General features: G+C 40.7%; 3 protein-coding genes across 5 annotated transcripts in view; all 3 read left to right on the forward strand.

Moving 5' to 3' along the window:
- rassf1 (Ras association domain family member 1) overlaps window positions 1–2,982 on the forward strand; it is a 5,301-nt gene extending 2,319 nt beyond the window's left edge. For both annotated transcript variants that reach the window (XM_040205078.2, XM_040205079.2), the window contains exons 3-7: window positions 333–457; window positions 1,596–1,700; window positions 1,807–2,095; window positions 2,194–2,309; window positions 2,399–2,982. In XM_040205078.2, coding sequence (XP_040061012.2) covers window positions 333–457; window positions 1,596–1,700; window positions 1,807–2,095; window positions 2,194–2,309; window positions 2,399–2,548 — 785 coding nt within the window. In that variant the 3' untranslated portion in view covers window positions 2,549–2,982. The remainder of the gene's footprint in view (window positions 1–332; window positions 458–1,595; window positions 1,701–1,806; window positions 2,096–2,193; window positions 2,310–2,398) is intronic.
- Window positions 2,983–3,126: 144 nt separating this feature from the next.
- tusc2b (tumor suppressor 2, mitochondrial calcium regulator b) lies at window positions 3,127–5,989 on the forward strand. Its single transcript, XM_040205091.2, has 4 exons — window positions 3,127–3,299; window positions 4,104–4,349; window positions 5,001–5,121; window positions 5,213–5,989. The coding sequence occupies exons 2-4, from the start codon at window positions 4,201–4,203 to the stop codon at window positions 5,276–5,278; spliced, it is 336 nt and encodes a 111-aa protein (XP_040061025.1). The 5' UTR covers window positions 3,127–3,299; window positions 4,104–4,200; the 3' UTR covers window positions 5,279–5,989.
- Window positions 5,990–7,389: 1,400 nt separating this feature from the next.
- On the forward strand, window positions 7,390–13,423 carry hyal2b (hyaluronidase 2b). 2 transcript variants are annotated; one of them, XM_040205071.2, is made up of 4 exons: window positions 7,390–7,529; window positions 9,705–10,676; window positions 10,766–10,855; window positions 10,949–13,423. In XM_040205071.2, the coding sequence occupies exons 2-4, from the start codon at window positions 9,726–9,728 to the stop codon at window positions 11,336–11,338; spliced, it is 1,431 nt and encodes a 476-aa protein (XP_040061005.2). In that variant the 5' UTR covers window positions 7,390–7,529; window positions 9,705–9,725; the 3' UTR covers window positions 11,339–13,423. The 2 variants fall into 2 exon arrangements, with proteins under 2 accessions (XP_040061005.2, XP_040061004.2); XM_040205070.2 differs by lacking the exon at window positions 7,390–7,529 and adding an exon at window positions 8,251–8,417.
- The last annotated feature ends 184 nt before the right edge of the window (window positions 13,424–13,607 follow it).

Here is a 13,607-nt window from a genome sequence, read left to right on the forward strand (position 1 = left end):
GCTAATATGAAATGAAAGCATTAGTTTTTCTACATAATTTAACCTCATGCATTTCTCCCCCATGTCTTCAAAGCAAAGATAAACTGCTGTGACAAAGTTATGAGGGATAAGGCCCTTTAATTAACATTGCATCAAACATCAAACATGAGCGGTTATTATTTTGTATTATTTTATAAGTATTTTGGCATGTTACTTCAATAATGCATCTAGGTTAGTGTGCTTTGGGTAATGCTTTGAGCACAGTGAAGGATTACTGAAGAAAAACAGAAAACAAGCATTTACCACGTGCCAAAGCATAACTGAGAATCCCAAATTCTCTCTCTCTCCCTCAGACTGCAGTTACACATGTCACTACCGCTGCCGCCCGTTCATCCAGCTGGACTGCCGCACACACGGCAGTTTGCTAACAGACGAGGACGATTTCTCTGTTGACTCCCTCGAGACGGACACAAATGTGGTGAGGAAAAGAGCCACGACCGTACATATGTTCATGTTCATGGTACGTTTTGTATAGAAAGCCGCCTTCATCGGATTATTTGAGGGGGGCGGGGAGGTCAGAGCAGATGGAGGCTACCAGATAGTCCACTGCTGAGTGTCAGCGTGCCATATGTCCGTACGGATGCTGATTTTATTACCTCCGCATTGTCGATGCATCCACACAGAAAGCAATTCAGGGGAAAGCTGAGGGGAGGGGAGAACTTAACAACGTCACAATAAAGCAGCTGCCTTTATTTCACCACCAAACAAAATAGTTCAGTTGCTTCACAACATTTCAGGTAATTGAAGGATTGTTTTACAATTGTTCTGCTCGCTCTGGCGATATTAATAAGAAACCTAATGGGGAAATGTATAGATTTTTATCAGGATTTGCAAGCCCTTAATTAACCAGAGTTAAAACGCAGCATTAAGTAGTGGCAGAACAGTAAATTGGTGATATCGGATGATCGGACACTACAGATTGAGGTTAATATTTCTGAACACTTTGAAAATTAACGTTGGGTGAGGGTTTTTCTCCCAAGATGATGTGAGCAGATCGCTTGTTGGGGCGGACTGGCCCCTTTAGACATCTTTGTGAGGTTTTATTGTCAGGGAGGAGCAAATGGAAATGCTTTGGTCAAAAGAACCGTTAGCACAATCTTATCTTCACAAACAGGAGAAAGAGAGAGAGAGGGACAGAGCGAGGGTAAAGCTAAGAACATTTGGATTTAAGACTTTGGCAATGACAAAAATCTAGTAAAACTCAACTGGACCGCAGAGATGACTCGGGAAAGCACAGCAAGTGACACATTTTGCAGTCAGGAGGACAGTCGCTCAGAGCTGGAGGTGTATTTTACTGCATTTACGTCTTTCTTTCACAAGATCGAAAGATCAGTGGTGAGGCTATTGCATAATTCATCAGTCCTATTAGCGTGGCGTTCATGTTTTTATTTTATTTTTTCTCTGCTTTGATGGGTTTGACTTGTGGTCGCATGCATCCGTCCTCTGTCACGTTGTCTTCGTCCTCAATGCTCACTTGTGAGGACAACATCTCGTTGACTTCACGTGGCCTATTTCCTGTATTGTAACCGTATTGTTCTCTGCTCTCTTCTTTGTAGGATGAACAGATCGATTGGGGTAAACAGAAGTTGACTGTCTGTGAGATTCAACATAAGGTCAAGGAGTATAACGCACAGATCAACAGCAATCTCTACATGATGGTCGTGAGTGACTAATTACCTTTTCTTTTTGCAGAATATTCATTCGGGCACAAATGTTTACTTACTTACGGCCATTCTTACAATTCTATTATATCTTTCTTACTTGCAGAACAAAGATGGGTCCTACACTGGTTTCATCAAGGTTCACTTCCAGTTGGTCCGTCCCGTCTCCCTGCCTCCCTCTCAGAGCCTGTGCTCCTCACAGGAGGACGATCAGCAGGGCAGACCCATGAAGCGGCGGACGTCCTTCTACCTCCCAAAAGACACTGCCAAGCACCTGCATATAAGTTCCCAGACCCGCGTGCGGGAAGTCATCGAGGCATTGCTCAATAAGTTCACCGTGGTGGACAACCCGGCCAAGTTTGCCCTGTTTGAACGCGCCGAGAGACAAAGTCAAGGTAAAATCCTCAATAATGTGCAGCTATTGTAGAACAAAACCGAGGGAAAAAAAGTATTACGTGAACTATGTGTAAGTGCTGAAATTGATTTCCTTTAGTGTACATGCGTAAGCTACCCGATGATGAGTTCCCCCTCTACCTGCGCCTGTGTGCTGGCCCCAGTGAGAAAGTCTTCAGTCTGGTTTTGAAAGAAAATGAAACCGGGGAAATAAATGTAAGTATCCATTTGGTTCTGAGAATTTATTGATAAATACTGAAATAGTCAGTCAAGAGATTCTAATGTGAAATGGCTCTCCTTCTCAGTGGGATGCATTCAGTTTACCTGAGTTGTGCAACTTTCTGCGAATCCTGAAGCGTGAGGAAGAAGAACATGTGAGGCAGATTGTGAAGCGCTACAGTCTTGCAAGAGACACCACGAAGCAGGCGCTGGCACGGATTTCTACACCTAGTTGACTTTGATTGAGCTTCATATTTAAACATGTAGCAGAGCGTTCTGACACTTTGTTGATTACCAATGTAGAAGGGACAAAAATAGCTCAGGTGGTGTAATTTTTTTAATACATGTTGTTTATAAAGCAGGGATTCTGCCGTTACATTTAATGTGAACCCTTATAGGCAAGGGCAATGCTGATTTTGTGCAAGCAGAGCCACTTTTGTGAACTGAATTGGGGAAATAATAGATTATTTTATGCAGGTCTTTCTTGAAAAAAACGCTGCTTTACTGAATTCTTCGTAGTGGTATTAAAAGGTTTAGTGTTTTCGGACATTTAACTTCAGATAATATTCTGTGATGATTTTTTTTAAATTCAGGCACTTTAATGAACCTGTATGAAATGGTTTTGAATATGTGTTTACATAACAATCTAATAAACATACAATGTTAAATATCTTGATGTCATTGTTTAAATCATATAGGAGTAACTTACTAAGGGAGGTGCCTTTGGCCACATGATGTAGACCATTATATAACCTAATTAATGGGGTTCAGCACATTCTGGAGTCTTTCTTTCTCACTTCACCCTCCGGTCCACGTGGTGGCGCTAGCGCCGCGTCATCACCTCACCAGAGACGGCGTAGCTAACGTTAGTTAGCATAAACAGCTAGCAGTAGCTGTGGTTCTTCTCTTCTGTGGGTTTCGCAGCCCACCGAGACAAATCCGTCAGAGACTATTTCACGCCAGCGAACGCATCCAGCCACGATTTAGGTAGGTTATCGGCCAGCGTCAGCTCGTCGTTAGGCAACAAACGCAAACGTCTTTAGACCGGCTAACGGTCGCGTTTTGCGGAGTCAGTGACGTCAAACGTTATTTTGTAAACCAGATAGAAACATGTTGACCTGGTTAACGCAAGGAACGGAGTAACGTTAGGTGTCTTTGGCCAACGATCGTCTTCGCAGTCACGACATAAAGTGACACAACAGCCGATTTGATAAACACAGGCACCACCTATGTCTTCATGGTTCTGTCAGTTGGGAGCTAGCTAGCTAGCTAGCAGCGTTAGCTGTCCTGTACAGACGACCTATGCTAACGGTAGCGAGGCTTCTCCACTCTTGACAAGAGAGCCGACCAACGTTATTCAGTTGTTCTTGTTTTCACATACCGATTTAACCTGGTGATAATAGTACGTAGAAGAGTGGTTGAGTTTGTTACGTTGACAGTCTGCAAAATTAATGCAAATTTAATATGTTGCACTGTAATGCAGCTTGCCTGCTCGTTTATATTCCTGCACATGTGATCGAATTATAACCTAACATCAGTTTGGGACTTATTAATTACATCACGTCAGCTTTAAGCAAAATAGACCATTACTTGCTGTCCTTGGAATGACATCTAACATTACGTCATAGTTTCGCGTAAATGTGTTATTTAAAGAGCGATGTGTGTGTTTCTGTCGGTAGTTTCACTTCTCTTGCGCACAGAAAGTTGTGTCGCCAGCATCACCTGAAAAATTGCGTTTGACTTGTGTTTTTCCTCTAAACTTCTTTCTTTTCATGTGTCCCTTTTTTCTAGGTCTTCTATTCTGAAGGTCACATTTCATCTGGTACAGTAACACTGTAGCACTACCGGCAGTCGAGCGACCAAAGAAAATTATGTGCTGCAGCTGAAGATGGGTGGTAGCGGCTCCAAATCCAAAGGATTTTGGCCTTTTTCTGGCTCCGGTAGTACGGACGATCCAATTAGAGATGGAAACCAGCAGCCCATGGCGAAAGTTCGAAGTTTCCCAACTGCAACCCCTTTTGTGTTAACTAGAAAAAGGTAATTATACCCTCAGCAGGATGCCGCCTTCAACATACCTTTATTTTTGGTATCATAGTAGACCCCAATAGACGTGGTCTTGTTACAAGCAACTACCCCTAGGGATATCCTTCTTAGTTTTGGGATTAGTTTGATGTCCGTACCACATAAAACATCCCCAGTTATTCAGCCTGTGCTGTTTGAGCCATACATTTAAGCTGTTTGCAAAACAATTCCGACCAATCCACTAGTGCACTATACAGGTCAGATCAGGTGATCTTTATTCTTCTGCCAATTTCCGCATTAATGCGTTTAAGTGGACACGGGCATAGTGTTCTGCTGCTGCATTGATATGTTTTGATCTTAGCTGCCATTGTATACACCACTGTTGTGCTGAGATGTTTGCTTACTTTGCTTAGAAGAAACAAAAAGTCTACCAACAGGAAGACCACGGACTGAAAGTTTTTCTTGAATTACATTTTGTAATGTCCAAAATTCCTAGACGTTTCACTGGCGTTGAATCAAAATGTTTAATCTGCAGTATATGTTGTCAACAACCTTAAGTTTTACTATCCTCTGACGGGCTGGATACACACCAATATATATATATATATATATATATATATATATATATTGCACATGCACGGATAATTAATTTAGTCTCTGCTGCAGCTCTATGTACTTTGATGAAGACGGCGACTTGGCCCACGAGTTTTATGAAGAGGCAATTGTGACAAAAAATGGACGCAAAAAGGCCAAGCTGAAGAGGATCCAAAAAAACCTAACACCTCAGGTGAGCAAAAAAATATAACCGCTATGGCTTCACTTAACCAACAGCATCTCTGTGTACTACCAGTCCAAATAATTATCTTGTGTCTTTCCAGGGAATCATAAAGCTGGAGATCCCTTGCATCCATGTAGATTTCCCAGTTGTCCTGTGTGAAGCCTGATGTCGTCTGAGCAGTGCCTCCGAGTAACCACCGTGTCAACTCCGTCCTGTGGTTTCCCCTACAGCTGGAAGCCTGAACCACCTTTTAAAATTAAAATGATCTCTTGATATATTTGATGCCCTTATGTGGACAGGCTAATGCGACGTGTGCTGAGCCTCTGCATGTCACAGAAAAGGTCACCAATGGAGAGCCACAAAGGTGCAAAGATGGCAAAACCTACTGTGTTTACAGGTCGTGGTTCGTGTGCATGCAAGTGTGAATGTGTGTGCAGACACGGGATGAAGAATGACAGAGTTCTGACTTTATTGCTGCAGATTATTGTCTGGTATGATTCATTGAACTCTGGGAGTTTGTGGAGAAGGTAGCCAATTCTTCCCTCTGTCACCATCATATCTAGAGCGAGAGTTTTATGTGCACACTTTAGTTTTTTGACACGGTCATGAGTTGCTTTATTATGCATGGAAAAGGATCTGCTTATCTGTAATAGCCTACGGAGATGACAATCAGTAGCCCACCAAATCTCAACTGGATTAATGTCATAATGTTGGACGGACTGGCTTCAATGACATCCGGAGATGGTCTGATAGTGGTCACATGTAGACCGCAGCAGTGAGTCTAGTAAGAGATCCTTTTTGCATTTCCTGCTCTGTCGTACCATCTTTCACTTTTAATTTATTCTAACTGTTTTTTTTAATAACAATATCAAATGTTCAACTGCGTCGTGGTCCTTATTCTTATACATACATATATATATATATATTTTTTTTTTTTGTTTGTTTTTTGTTTTACGTCAATGCAGTTGAACAGCAAATTAAGGTGTATTGTTCTCTTTTCCACAAGGGGTCAACATCAAAGAGCCTACTGTGGTGGGATCCAGTTTTTAAAAAATGATTTAGGCTTATGAACATATTTGTCCAATTACCAACAGGCAGAAATCAGCTTTTTGGGAAATGTTACTAAAGTATCTAGTGGACATAATGCCCCTAAACCTTCAGCTGTGATGAAATTAGCCACTTGCACAGGAAATTGTAACGTCGTGCCATTGTTGGGGCGAGTGAGGGCAGGGTTAGAGAGGGTTACAGGTAATGCAGTCCTCATGGGAAAGGGTTTCCTATAAAGCTGTCAGGGATCTTGTTCTCAGAGGATAAAGAGGCCTTTGCCAAAATCCACTCCCCTTTATTGCTTCCATGAAATGATTTTGCTCTACATAAGTCTGCTGTTTTGAATTCTCTGGCATCTTTTTCAGCTCCGTGTGGGGGAGACGTGGCAGTACAATAACTTTATTTTTGTTTACTTTAACAAAGTTGTAATAATATGCAAGGCCATGAGCTTAATTGCAGTATTGAGGTTAAAAGAAAAGATTTGACTCCGCAAACTACCAATCCGTTGCTTATAAAAGTCTCAAGAGCATGTAGGACGAATTAAAGTAAGATATTGTTCATAGAAACCCCTCACCGTAACCATCTCCGTATTCTCTTTTGAGGTCTATCGTGGTATGAAAGCACTTTGTGTTCTCTTTGCCAAACGGAGGTCTTAGAAATGATTGAGATTGCTGAGATAATTCATTGAAAAAAGGTTTTTCATGAAACTTGAGACAAGTAGTGAAGCATCTTGCTGTGCAGCCCTGTGGTAATAACTTCTATAGATATTATGAAGGCTTTTATGTAAGAACTTAAACATGTGGCATGACATCTACATACAGAACCATTTGTTGGATTTCACTTTAACTTGTGTTTACAGACGGTATATGGTAAGAACCTGGCACACACTAATCCTTTAGTATTGGCTAACAGAAGCAGATGGGCCCGAACTGTTGATACTCGCGCAAGCATGTAGCTAAAAAAAAGAAGAGAAATGCTAAATTATTCATAATGGTGCAATAGTTTTTTTTTAATGAAATTCTTCATAATGGCTTCTAAATTTATTTTAAGCTATTCACGGGTTTGGATGCTTTGCAAGGCTAAATTTGAACTTAAAGCTACAAAGCCTGAAATAATTGCCCCATCATTGACATCCAACAGCTGTTCTAGGAGAAGAATAGAGCTGAATCTGCCTCAATGGATGGGCTGACCTTTGACCGTCCCAGACAGAAGCCCGTTAATGAAATTCCCAACTAGAGGAGGAGTCTGCTGGATATTTAAATACCCTTGTGTGGTCACTTTCACCGCAGAATGAACAACTGCATTTGTCTGCTCCTTTGGTTGAGACCCACAGACGTAATAATAGAATATTAGAGGAGAAAACATTTCTGGTAAGAGACATTTTTTTATTATCATGAATTGCTAGAATGAAATGACAAATCTGTATTCATTGTATGTATTCATATATATATATATATATATATATATATATATATATATATATATATATATATAATTTCCCCTAAACAGTTGCAATTTGATTCAACTGCCATTATCAACTTTGCAATACTAAAATCATGCATTTTACTCTCAGAAAAGATGCAAGTGACCTGGAGATACAGTTGTGAGCCAAACTATTAACAGTTCAATTCAGCCATTGGGGCTCTTTTGGTCACAAAACATTCAAACAAAATCTGTTCAACCGGATTGAGGAGAATGCCGTTGTCGTTGAATAAAAAGAAATAGCCTAGGTATGCCTATATGTCGTGTTCATCCGTGATTCACTAAGGTTGGATTCCAACTGTTAACCCTGTAGCAACTAGGATGTAGTTTAAATTGGAACAATATCACAACCATCAAACAATGCAACGTGGAATTTGCCTCACATTTGCGCTCACCGTCGAAACTTCCCTCTGCAACCAATTCTGAGGATCACTGGAGGAATAGTCTACTTCGGCATTTCGTAAAGGGGTCAGCGCCATTGGAATATAACTTTAAACTCAGGTTAATGCCGCATAGGTTTCGAAAGCAGGCGGGATGGGTAGAATATTAGTTTTCTACGTTAAATATTCATGATGTATTGATTAAAAACGGCAGACTAAGACAAGTGATACGCTTCTCACGAGTGAAAGCACGCCTTGTTCAGGAACTCAATGGACTGGACTGTTATTGCTCAACGTCATCGTCGCTCCTTACTTCATTTCCATCCGCTAGCTAGCACATTTATAAATTATCAACATGGATTAAAAGCACTCTGACTTCTGTCTTTCTCATGGCAGGTTGGTGGGAAAGTAGTATATCTGATGGTTACATGTGTGGAAAAAAACGCGTGTCCTCAGTTCAGCTCAGACTGGGCTGGAGGAAGAAAGAGAATGTTAGCTAACGTGTTACCTACAATTTAACTGAGAGCTAACGTTAGCGGTGGGTTTGGCAAAATAACTGAGTTCGTGTACGGATGAAGTTTTAAATAAATCCGTGAAAGGTTTAACCTGCAGTTAAATGTCTGCCTTTTTGCTTTAACTTAACATCTTTCCGTAACTACATTAATTTGATTACGAATTTCCCAAGAAAAATGACTCGTGTAAAGTTAACTGTCAATTAGTTTATTATATTAACGCGGTCAGCAGACACTTGGATCTTACCGGAACAAAGGCTATTTAAAGAACACATTCCGGACAATGATAGAAGTATGTGTACAGGACCTCTCTGCCTAGTCTTGTACAAAAGTGAAATATTTTTACTTTACAAATTTAGAGAATTATCCAACGTTTAAAAATGTAATTTCTCAACGTTTGAACTGCAGTAAAATACTTTTCTCAATAATTACAGACAAAGACCAATGTACTTGTGTTAAGGACCTCTCTGACTACTCAAAATGAAGTCATTTTACTAGACAATTTTTCTCCAAAATAGAAATCCCATAAGTAACGTTATATGTTCAAAAACATACTTGCGTCTTTTTGAACTTGCTAATATGGTGCTTTTACTTTGGAGAAATCTCTAAATTTGTACAGTAAAAATACTTTATATTCAGCAGCATAGTCAGAGAGGTCCTTAACACATATGTATTGGTCTTTGTCTGGAATTATTGAGAAATGTGGTTTTTTTTATTGCAGTTCAAATATTGAGAAATGGTCCAATTGAACTAGCAAATATGGGGCTTTTACTTTGGATAATTATCTGTTTTTAACAGTAATAGTCAGAATGGTCCTGAACACACATACTTCAGTCATTGTCCAGAATCTTTGATTAAATAACTTTTATTAATGTAAATGTCCGCATATTACGTGCACTAAAATTCCAGTGTCTGCCGAGTTGACCGCAGTATTATATTGAATGTCACCGTGGACGTATTTAAGGTGATGTTACTTTTGAACCTGTAACTTTTTAAATGTTTGATATTCTCACTAAAAGTCAACCTGTGAAACCACGTTGCTCAAGACATTAACATTACAGGGGACCTAAACCTCATATATTTTCACAGATTTGGAGACACCACATCTGTAAATATAATATTTGGAATGGTTTATTCATTAACAAAACTGCCTTTTTTTTTTCTTCTCAAGAGAAAGCGCTGTGCAGTGACCATGGAGGCTGTATTTCACTCTCTCTTCAGCACAGCTGGCCAGCTGCCGTGGTTGCTTCTGACTCTGCTAACATCGTGGACAGCCTTGTGTTCAGCAGATCTAAAGCAGACGAGATGGCCGTTATTCTCCCAGATGCCGGTCCTTCTTGCCTGGAATGCCCCGACTCAGGAGTGTGCCCCGCGGCATCGCGTAACTTTATCTTTGAACCAGTTTGACATCGTGGCATCCCCCAACGAGGGCTTTGTCGGCCAGAACCTCACCATCTTTTACAAGGAGCGCCTTGGCTTGTATCCCTTTTATCAGCATGGAGGCACTGCAGTGAATGGAGGCCTTCCGCAGCTCGCCAGCCTCACTCAGCACTTTAAAAAGATGCCTGAAGGTCTGCAGAAATATATACGTCGGTTAGATGCAAAAGGCCTGGCTGTAATCGATTGGGAGGAGTGGCGTCCATTGTGGATCCGAAATTGGGATACTAAAGCCATCTATCGAAATAAATCTCGTGAAATGGTGGCCAGCAAGAATCCTAAGTGGACCCCGGAACAAGTGGAAAAAGTTGCAGAGCAAGAATTTGAGCTGACGGCTCGCAAGTTCATGCTGGATACTCTTAAGTTCGCCAAGAACTCGAGGCCCAACCAACTGTGGGGCTTCTACCTGTTTCCCGACTGTTACAACCACGACTACAAGAGTGGCTTGAAGAACTACACCGGCCACTGTCCAGACAAGGAGATCAAACGCAATGATCAACTGAACTGGCTGTGGACGGAATGCACAGCCCTCTTCCCATCGATATACATTGGTTCCGGTTTGGCCTCTGCGAACGGCGGACGCCTGTTTGTCCGAAACAGGGTAAAAGAAGCAATGCGCCTCGCAGCTGTTGGGAAGGGATCAGCGCGGCCTGTTTTTGTTTACACCCGTCCTACTTACATCAATGAGATGACCCTCCTTACTCAGGTTAGTAAACAATACATCAACGACATTCATTATGTTTGAGAAGTCCAGTTATTATGTTTGATCCCTGAACTGTTGTAAAAATGTTGTAGACAGATCTGGTCTCCACCATCGGAGAGAGCGTTGCACTCGGAGCTGCGGGTGTAATCTTCTGGGGTGACACCTCCTACGCAAGCAGCCACGTAAGCGTTACACCCTCTGTGCTCGTTTAATACGGAATAACCAAGTGTTCATTGGATTTTTGGTTAACGTCCTTTTTGTTTTGGTGCCTGCAGGCAAACTGCCACAGCCTGAATAATTACATTGAGGGAGATCTTGGCCGGTACCTCCTCAATGTGTCCACGGCGGCAAAACAGTGCAGTCGCCTGCTGTGCAACCTCCACGGCCGCTGTCAGCGCAAAGTCCAAGACAAGGACGTGTACCTGCATCTCAGCCCCTTGACACACAGCATCACCAGTCAGGGTGGCCGGCTGACAGTTACAGGCGTGCCTAGCCACGCCGAGCTGGCGTTTTTCCATACACACTTTAAGTGCCAATGCTACAATGGGTACAGGGGTGAGACTTGTGCTGAGAAAGAAAAAGGGCAGAATAGAGCCTCCTCTGTCTTAGGGACCTGGCCTCTTTGCTTTTTACTCCCACTAGGACTTCTCACACTGATACACTGAGGGGAAACTGAGAAGTCCAAAACTATTCACTGCTTCTGCCAGTCCTGAAAAAGATAAATCCGACTTTTTAACAATAGGTAGTAATTTACAGTGCGCTAGTGATGGTGCTAAATGCTGATGCGTTGTCATCTGAGATTAATTTATATGACATTGTGTCAGATTTCCATACTCCAATGGTACTATGGTGTAATTGTGGAGCTTTTCCCACAGAGGATAAAATACATAATGAAAAAAATAACACTCACGCTACAGTTTCTATCTGTTGATTGATGGAGCTGTTGTGTGTTAGCCTTACGAATGAAATTCATATGCCTGCGTTGTGGCCGTGCATTATGCCAGAAGGTGATCGTTTATGAGAAATGTAGCCTCAAATATCTTTGGTTTGGGCTTAAAGAAACGACACAGAAACAACTGGAATGCCTTGGTTAGAAATGGTGCCTTAGATGCGCTGTGACTACAAAGTGCTCTTTTTCGTGGGTGCCTTATTTTTAAACAACTTTTGACTATTGAGGTTTTAACAGCAGTTGTTTGTCTCAGCCCACTGCTGGTACCAGTGCTTTATATTGACCCGTTTGATTCATAGAGGAAAAGCAAGGTACAGAAGAATGGGTGTACCGACCATAAATAGACTTCCATAGCGTCTTTCGTCCAGTCAACGTGGTTTACACACATTCAAACACCAATGACAGGCTCATCTGGATTCTGTCTCACACTCTCTCTCTCACACACACACACACACACACACACCAATGGTACTGAATTCCCAGACTGCACAAAATGTGGAGTTCGGCCTCTCGCGCCAAAACATTTCAACCTGCGGACTCTAGGAGCCAGGTATCCAACAGTCCTCCGATTAGTGGAGAATCTGCTTTATCTTCTGGGTGGCTCCCAAAAATGTGACTTATTTATCTTGCAAATTGTGTTGTTTTAATTAACATGGTTAAAAAGGCAAGATTTCAACATCCTGGGAATGTCAGAACAAGGAACCTGCTGTACTGGCAGATACTGTCCGATTTACCAAAGAAGTACAGCAGGATGTACACAATTAGATTCCAACTCTTCATGGCAAATGTACGATTGTTTTTATATATAATTGTATTGCTGCATTTGTGGCTAACTGTCAAGACTTATTTTTTTATATAAATACCAAAATTATTAAAATCTGTTATACATTTTTTCATTCACTTCATGCAATGTATGGGATCTGTTCGTTTGTGTTTACGATTAAAGAATTTGGCTGCTATGAGATTCCTATGCCAGATTTGCTTTGAACTCTCAAATATCCATTATTATTAGCCTCAGAAAACCAGCATTGCTCTGGTATTATACACATTTTTTTTTCATTTTGTGGGTCGCTGGCTTGTGAGCAACTAACGTAGGTAAATCTTCCAAATAGTTCTTTGACAAAAATAAATATATTTTTCAGTTCCATATTTATACTGTAGGTTCTGTATTTATTCTCTTTGGCACTGCTCAGAAAAGTATTAAACTACCCAAAGTTAGTTATGTTTGTTATGAACTGAAAAATTGAGCATTTTACAAATAGTGTTGAGATAAAATGTTTTAATTATGCTGCAATCTTTTTTTGATCCTGCACTTTAACTTCTTTTGTTGAGGTGGCTCCAGCTTTTGTTCATGTTTGAGATTTGTTTGACTGTGAATTTTTTTTTCTAAAAAGTGCTTCTGAAATCAATGGCTTCCTCGAGGGTAAACTGATACCAATTGTAAAACTATGAATCTAGAATTTACGTAATCTTAGAATTTACTTTTGTACCACTCCTCTGTTTTAGAGGCATCTTTCATGTTCATTATCTTGCAAGCCTTTTTTTGTCCAAAACATATTCATTGTTATTATTTGAAACTAAAGCTGTAAACATGTAAAGGTTTTGTATTCCCTTTTCCATTCGATAATTTAATTCTTTTAAAATGAATTTAAATATAGTTTTTCTGATTCTGGTATTTTCTAGAGACTAATAGTCTCCTGAGATTTAATTCATTCAACGTGGCGTGTTTCCACTTTGTGCTAAAATATTGTAAAAACTGGAAATGGATGTGGTCAAATATACTTCTGACTTACTGATTAAAGTGTTGTATTTTCTTTACAATCAAGAATACCAGATATAACCCAAGTTGACATCAAGGAACCCATTAAAGAAAATGGAACGCAACAAATATCATCTTTGAGAGACAAACCTGTATGATGGCACAGTGTTCACAGTGTATATTGCTTTGAAAAGTTACAAGGTATCAAGGTTGATAGTAAAAGAGA

Source organism: Gasterosteus aculeatus, chromosome 17 (assembly GCF_964276395.1).
Source record: "Gasterosteus aculeatus chromosome 17, fGasAcu3.hap1.1, whole genome shotgun sequence".
Classification (NCBI taxonomy): Eukaryota; Metazoa; Chordata; class Actinopteri; order Perciformes; family Gasterosteidae; genus Gasterosteus; species Gasterosteus aculeatus.